Source organism: Geospiza fortis, unplaced genomic scaffold, assembly GCF_000277835.1.
Source record: "Geospiza fortis unplaced genomic scaffold, GeoFor_1.0 scaffold192, whole genome shotgun sequence".
NCBI classification, from domain to species: Eukaryota; Metazoa; Chordata; class Aves; order Passeriformes; family Thraupidae; genus Geospiza; species Geospiza fortis.
In genome coordinates, this window is record NW_005054315.1 from 898005 (window position 1) to 906456 (window position 8452).

General features: G+C 36.1%; 1 protein-coding gene across 1 annotated transcript in view; it reads left to right on the plus strand.

Annotated features, from left to right (window-relative positions):
• PRKX (protein kinase X-linked) overlaps positions 1 to 8452 on the plus strand; it is a 92575-nt gene that overhangs the window by 69556 nt on the left and 14567 nt on the right. Inside the window, exon 4 of the mRNA XM_005420014.2 lies at positions 4178 to 4297. Within this exon, the coding sequence (XP_005420071.1) occupies positions 4178 to 4297 (120 nt within the window). The remainder of the gene's footprint in view (positions 1 to 4177; positions 4298 to 8452) is intronic.

The following is an 8452-nucleotide window of genomic DNA, read 5'->3' on the forward strand; positions in this document are numbered from 1 at the left end:
CAGCCTGCACCTGTACCTTCTTATTACTACAGTTTCTGAAGGGCTAGACTCTTAATGTTTTTTGGTTGTTTTTTTTTTAGAGACAGAGGAGGTTTTCTTTGCTCCTTCTGTTCCTTGTTGGTATATCCTTCTGTTTATCCTTGTTCCTCCCTTTTCACTCATAGTGTACGTTTAAAAATTCTGAATTTTTCTCCAAAACAGTGTGTCTTTGCCTCAGCTGCTGTTTATTTCTTCTCTTTTCCACCTTGAGGTTGCTTAACTGAAGACTTAATAACCTTTTCAGTTTCTTGTAAGTACATTCATATAAATAGATGTGCCACTACTTCTAAAAAAGGGCAATGTCAAGAAGAAAGTTGGGGAGGGGGTTTTTATGAATTACTGTTACCTGAAGGCGGTAAAAAGGTTAAAAGGTTTTCCTTTGAAATTTACAGCTGTTACATTGGTAGACCTTTCTCTTTCTGAAATGCATGTACCACTTTTTGGGTATAGTATTTTTATTGACTTTTTTTTCTGTTCTGATTTCCCTTTTTTGTGTGATTTTTGGTTGGGTGTTGTTTTTTTGGGGTTTTTTTTTTGGGTGTTTTGGGAATTTTTGGGTGGTTGGTGTTTAATTCCCATGTTCTTTCAGAGAAGCACAAAACTAATCTTCATGGAATTTTATGGGGTTTTTAATGGGCAGATTTCACTCAGAAAGTTATAAATGTTTTAGGTAACATTAAGACTCGAGTGATTTTTTTTTTTTTGGAACTGTTAATTTTAGTTTATTCAGTTTACATTCCTAAAAAAGAAGTTTACCTGTGAGTCTTTCTAGAAACTTGAAAAGTGATTAATCTTAAACATATTGGGGAAGGTTCTGAGTTGTTGCATGGGCTGGATGTGCCTCATGACTGTTCCACACAGTGGACTAAAGAGATAAAGACTATGTAAGACATAGTAAGTCTAGTTTGCAAAGTGTACCTTTTGTCACTGTAGAAGCAAGCAAGAATGCCTTGCAGAACAAATTTTTGTTGGCTGCATGCAAAACAATCTTTGTTAAATATAATTATGGAGAAACTGCCAGAATACCAAAACAAATCTGGTTCATATGCAAAAAGCTTGTCAGGTACACAGATGGATGCTGAATAGTATAGAATGCTGAAACACATTAACCATCAAGACTGAACTTCTTCACACAGAAACTTTAATAGTTTCACAAAATTATTTTGTAGCTTACCTTTTTAACCAGAGTAGATTCTATATTTCATGTTTTGAAATTACATATTCAAGCTTATAAATTAGCACTTTCTTGTACTTCAACTTTTATCCTGAAAATTCAGAAGAGTGAATATTTTGTAGCAGCTTGAAGGGAACAGTCTATTCTTAACTTATTTGAAGATAAATTACAATGAAAAAAGGTATCTGGAATTTCAGATAAATATGGAGTAGCCATAAAATAGTAATGATAAAAATTAATTTAAAATAGTATCTTTTTGTAGCATCTACTTGATGTGTTTTCCAAAATACTAAGTGGTCTGTTTCATGGCCAACAAAAGAGGAAACACAAGTCGTGATCTTACAGCACAAATGCATATCTTAAAAAAGGACATGAGTTCCAAGTTTTTGTGTAGTTAATAAACATATATTTCTTGATTGAAATTAAGGAAGTAGTTAATGTGGTGGTAATAAATCTTATTTCCTAGTGCAGCTACGAAACTTCAAATTGCATTGGCAAGTTACATTCACAATTTTCCTCTTGCTTGAATAAAAACATGGTAAAACTGTCAGCTGCTCCATTTGCATAGCTGCCGAAATCAGTGTGATTAAGTTACATGACAGATACAGCTTTTTAAATTTGGGAGAGGGAGAAGTACTTTGTTTTAAAAGATGACAGAGCTTTGCTGTTAGTCTTGATTCCATAGTCCTGATCTAGGTAGCTGCTAGATGGCAGTAGTGTAAAGCAGCACTGTATGTAAAAATTCAGTATGCTTGATTTGGAAAAAAGAGTTTAAATTTTTTAGATAAATTCATGATAAAAGTGTATTCTTTACACTTACAAATGTAGTTTCAAGAACCTTGAAGCACAAAGTGTGCCTAAGGCTTCTGACATTTCAGCTGGAGTAATTTGGCTTTTGCCATAGTAAACTGAAGCTTAAAGAAATTCAAGTCATAATTCTTCAGCTAAAGCCTTAACTGACTGTACAGTTTCCCTTCCTTTATCTTATTTTTATGAATCAAATGTTCAAGGCTTAAAAAAACCAACCAACTGGAAAAAAAAAAAGCAAAACCAAAAGCTCCCTTTAAAATATTGCAAGGAGTCATAGAATATGCGGAGTTGGAAGGGACCCATCAGAATCCTCAAATCCAACTCCTGGCCTGGCCCAGGACATCTCCAGGAGTCACACCATGTGCCTGAGAGCATTTTCCAATCACTTTTTGAAGTTTCTTAGGCTTGGTGCTGTGATCACTTCCCTGGAGAGCTTGCTCCAGTGCTCAACCACCCTCTGGGTGAAGAACCTTTTCCTGATAATAAACGGTTCCGACACATCCATCAGTAGTCCCGTCCCGTTCCGTTCGTGCCTGTATATAAACTGCCAGCGCACCCCTGACTCAGCTTCATTATGTTTCTTTGAGCCCTCTCACTGGTCACAAGAGTGAAGAGATCAGTGCCTGCTCCTCTGCTTCCCCTTGTGAGGATGTTGATGACCACAATGAGGTCTCCCCTCAGTCTCCTCCAGTCTGAACAGACCAAGTGCCCTCAGCCCCTCCTCATAAGGCTTCTCCAGACCCTTCACCATCTTCATTGCCCTCCTTGGGACACTCTCTGGTAGCTCAAAATCTTTTTTACATTGTGGTGCCCAAAACTGCACACAGGGCTCAAGGTGAGGCCGCATCAGCACAGAGTAGGGTGGAACAATCATCTTCCTTGCATTCTCAGAAAAAAAGAAATTGAATTAGTATTACTTCTAAAGGTGATTGCTGTTCATCTTAATGCATTTGTTCAGGAGCATGTTACCAGTTTGATTGGAGAAAATTCTTCCTCTAACAAACACTCGGGTTTTTTTGGCGCAAGTTAGAAATCGTGCGGTGACCATTTGTGATTATAGTCTTTGTCATATTTTACTAGAGCTCCTTTTAAAATCTGGTACAGTTTTCTTTCTTATTCTGTGCTGGGATTTCAATTTCTCTTGAATAGGTGAGGACATTTTCAAAGTTTCATCTTCTGACTTGCCAAGGAAGGGTAATTTATTCAAAATGAGAGGACCTTTTTCTCTCAAGTGTATATTTAAACCTAAGTCAAGGGAGTGAAGCCAAGCAAATTCTACATGCACATTTTTACAATGAAAAGTTCACATTTCTGGAAGAAATTACATCAGAATATTCTTATTTTCAAATATAATTTGGTATTTGTAAATGTAACTGCTTAGCTTCAGTTTGTTTCTTGTCTTTATATAACTTGAGCTTCAGTTAGTTAGCAATATAAGAGTTTTATTTTGACCTTACCATAGAAAGCTATGATTAAAAATGACTTTAAAATAGATCAAAAAGTACTGCCTACTTATCTCACACTTGCTTGACTACACCTTGTAAACATTTTAAATAACTAAAAATACAAATGTTTCCCTTTTAATGAATATTGTGGAAGTGATGACAGGTTAGATTTCAATACTATTTGAAAAACTTTACTTAGATTGTAAAACAAATCTTCATATATGTGCTATTATTTACTGATTTAAACTACTACTGCTTTAGAAACCCCCTCCTTTCATTTTCTTTTTTCTAAATGAAACTTTGTTTTTCTGGAAAAAGCCATTCAGCTTGTCTTCTGCTGGGCCTGTCAGAAGGAGTCTACAAAAAACACTGTTAATAATTCAAAACAATGTGTATTCTTGATGGGCAGAGTATCACAGCTCCAGCTGGGAAACTCTATGCACAGGTATTTTCTGAGACAGGAGGTTTCTTAATTTGCACATATCTGTGTTCCAGGAGAATTGGACAACATCATCAAAGCAGTCTGTTTAACTCTTGTACAGGCCTTTCTTATTTCTCTACTCCTTTGTATAGTAAATACATAGGTAGGTATATGTTGGGTAGTTCTTATGTGTGTGTTTGGTTTTTCCTGTAACTGTTATTTCAGTTCCACTTTGATCTACTATTGTTGTTTGTTTTGTGCTTTTTTCCCCCCTTCTTTTACAACCAGAACGTGGACTCTCTGTGGCACTCCTGAGTACCTTGCACCAGAAGTCATACAAAGTAAAGGCCATGGAAGAGCTGTGGATTGGTGGGCCCTCGGAATTCTTATATTTGAGATGTTGTCAGGGTAAGTGATAATTACTATATCACAGCAATATTATGTAATACAGAATTATTTGCTAGTTCTGTTTACAATATTGGGATAAGCAAATTTGGGCCAAATTTATTATTGATTTACTGGTTTAATTTCTGCCTTTAAAGAAAGGAATTGGGAAGCTTTACAAAACTACATATATCACTTGTTGTGGGAATGTTTTAGGGTTTTGAGTTTTTTGGTTTTGTTTCTTGTTTTGGGTTTGTATTTTCTGTTTGGTTTGGGTTTTTTGTTTTGTTTTTCTTAAGACTTTAACAGCTTCTCTTTTCCTTATGTGTTTGGAAATTCAGGTTTTGCTGAAGTTTAGATTTTTATTCACGAGGTCCTTTACATTTAAAGGGTAAAGAACAGGACTACTTCTGTAATTAATTTCCAACATAGGGAAATCCTAGTTACAGTGGGAGCTTTAGTCTGTAAAAATGCACAGTGGCAAGTAGGAAGACTTTTATTAATACAATTTGTATTATAACGGAGCACTGCTTTTCTCTAAACCCGAGGAAGAAGAATAGTGAAAAGCTTTATAGGTCTGTTTGAAATTGGTTTGCTCAAATGCTGCTTTTGCTGTTTTGGAATTTTTGTGATAAAGCAATTTTTTCAGAACATACAAATTCAAACTGAAAAAATGGTTTCTGGCATTAATATAATAGCCTGTTCATTACTTGTTGTGGTTTTCCTCTTACTTTTTGTCTTGACTGTGTTGTTTGAGGGTACTTGAAAAAAGGTTTGGATTTTTGAAAGCAATTGGCTTTGCCGTGGTGGGTGCTATAGGACAAATGCAGGTGAAAGCAAGGTTTTCATAGCCTCTGAAGAAACACAGGATATTTCAATGAGTTTGATTTCATAGTTCTACCTTCTTCATAGTTTCATACCTTCTGCCTGGTACCTGTGCTCTACACCTTCTTTGTCCCCGGGTGCATCAGGTGTCCTCTGTGGCCTTTCCTTACAAATTTGCAGCCTTGTAGAATGATCAGAACAGTGTCCTTGCTTGATTTATTCATCCTTTTCTCTGTGTATTTCTGTCATTTCAAAGTGACTTTGCTGACTCTTCCAGTGTTTGGACAAGCTTTTTTGTAACTTTGTGTGAGCAAGTAGCTCCCCTGCTGAAAGGACGGTCACTTCAGAGCTCTACTTCATTGTGGGGTACTGCTGTGAAGTTCACTCAATAGCAACACACCTTTCCCTAGCACAACATTGCTACCCACTGCTTGCTTTCTTAGTGTCCTGAAGGCTTACATATGCATTGACTTTGAATCTATTGCAATTTGTAGACAGAAAAGCAATAAACACAGTTGCTGGCTGACCCAAGCAAGCTTGGCTGACTGGTCTAATATGAAGTTGTTATTTATGTAGGTGATTTGTAGAGACCAGGCTTCACCTTTTTTCCATTGCTTCCTGCAAGGCGAGCAGCCCAAGTTGGTCAAAAGAGTCCTTCTCAGAGAGAAAAAAGAGATTCCCAGCAAGCTTCTTGACACTAATCTTAGCCTTAGACAGCAGGCAGACTGTAGATAAAAGTGTCTGGGCTGTAATATGAGCATAGGTGCTGCAGTCACCCAGCTGTGATTTACCTTCCTGCCATGGGTTTCAGTGTGACTACTCTCTGTTAGGTCTGTGTGGTCTCAGTGTGAGTGGATATTGGACCTTATTTATTGCATGCCTTACAGAGATGTTGGGAGGATTCTCTCCACTAGACCACTAATAGAAATGTAGTTTACAAAGTTAACAAAGACTACAGGTGGCGATCAAGCAAGATATTTGGAGTCATTGAGACCTCAAGACCTCAGGGTGCTGAAGTATGACTTCTGTATATTCCACTGAAACATGACTGGTATATATTGTTCATTAAAAATGGGAGCTGCTGTTGTTTCTATGTAGGATCTTCTGTGTCATGACACTGTCTGGCTCAGGGGATGAGACCTCGATTTCAGAGTGGGTGGCTTAAAATGAACACTTTAGCTTTTAGAGACTTTTAACCAATAGAGATAGCTTACACTGTCCTGAAAGTCAAGTGAGGTTTTATATAGGCGGATTGACAGAGCAGCTGCCTGTTGTGTGTGATTTGCTAAGGTTTTTTTATTACAGTACTTGTATAGACATGCTCTTTATAATAATTGAATGCTGCTTTGGATAGGGACTGGATCCAAGACTAAAAACTTAAACACAGCAGCATTCAGTCATTTTCCAAAGCTGGAATAGGGACTCCATACAAGCTTGTATGTTTGGGGTGTTTGTGTTTTGAAGCTTGTTTTTTGGGATTTTTTTTTGTTTGATTTGGGCTTTTTTAAGATGGGGATATACTACTTTCTTAGGGTTTTTTTTTAGGGGATTAAAGAAGGGTAGGGATTATGGCTTATATGTGTTTCCTTTAGATAGGAAGGTTGTCACAATGAATGTATGCTTTTAGCATTTTATAAACTTTTTACTGTTCTTGGCAATAGTATTTTGCAGCACTTTTCCTCACCAGCTCAAGATCTGGCTAGATATTTACTATCAAGGCTTTTATTACAGAAGCAGTCCTAGTTAACTTTATAATTCAAAATTCAAAGAAGATATAAGAAATCTGAAAATATTTTGAAGGTGAACAAAACCTGACTTCAAGACTAAGTTATTGTCTGCGAGTAAATTAATGTAAGACATTTGATAGTTATTTCCTGAAGTTAGTCTCTCTGAAGCCCAAAAGCAATTGAAAAGAATTGGTAGGTGTGCATGTAAGGAAATGGCCTCTCTACAAACAAACAAACAAACCCACACCTTCCTGTTCCACAGTGTCTTATTTCCCTAACTTAATCTCTGGAGGCCCATTGAATTCTTCTGCACAAACTGGGTTTAGGGCAAGGTCCTGTTTAGGTTTAACATAGCAAGATACAGAAAGGGGAATGAACAGGGAGAAGTAAGGGTGAGAAGAAATCTTAACAGATGAATAACACCAAGTTCATTGAGTTAATCTAAACAAGCGAAACAAAAACATCTAATTTTTTGAGTAAATGAGTTCTGTTACAATTTAATGCAAAGAAAAATATACTTGTTATTTAACATTAGATAATTTAGGTTGTAATTGTACTGTTATCAGGTATGCAGCTAATACAAATTTTGTGTATTAATATGGATTTGTGGTTTTTACTTTTGCTTTGGTTGTCATATGTGATGTGGTGATCTGGCATTTTAGGTAGGTTAATGCTTCCTGTCTGCAGTTCCATATTCTCAGACCTGTATATTTTCCCTTGAGGTTTTACAACTTCTCTTCTTCAGACTGTCTTGGAAACTTATGTCTGTGCCATTGTTATGCTTCAGTTAGCAAAAGGAATGGTTTGCAGCTGTTCTCCTGTTTACAGAGATGATATTTTTTTGTAGCTTCTTTTCAGTTGGTGAAAAGGCAGCTGTTTGTATTTGTGTTGTGGTGTGAAGAAGGTCTGAAACTCAGGGATTTTTGCTGATTTATTAGGTAGCTTCCAGCACAATACTTGTGTTGTTTTGTTTAAAATCTGTGCTGTGTAGAAGATGGACATTTATAAAAAGCATCAAAATCAAGTTACTTGGTTTGTCCATGAGAAAACTGCAATCTTTCAAAGCTGTTGTCATTTTGCATAGAGTTCAAATGCACTTTAATTGCCATAAAATTATTATATAGCCAACTGTGATTTAAATTTTTCACAAGAACTCTAGACATAGTAATTTTGGATTTTCAAAGTGGAAAAGCAAATTAAAACAGTGCAATGTAAATATGAAAAAACTATACATACTTCTATTCTTCTTGATTTCACCCCTCAGTAATGTACAATCATCTGCTTACTGTAGCTGGTAGCTTTGTAATACATAGTTAAAAATATTCTAATTGCTTTATGCATTTATAGATTCTAATAGGTAATAAATAGAAAATTGGGTTTGTCAACTTGCTGTGGAGAATGTGAATGATATTTATGTTGCTTGAATAAAAAAGAAACTATATGATAGTCTTTCTTGTGGTGAAAAAACTTGTGCATGTTAAATAGCAATCATGTTTTCCTTGTTCTTTAGTGTCAAAGCAGGAATTTTTAATAGCACAAGTATTATTCCTGAGATTCTTCCACTTTCCAGTTAGCTGGGAAGTAGTTTTTCATAAAGAAAGTACTCTTTGTGAAAACCAACAAAAAA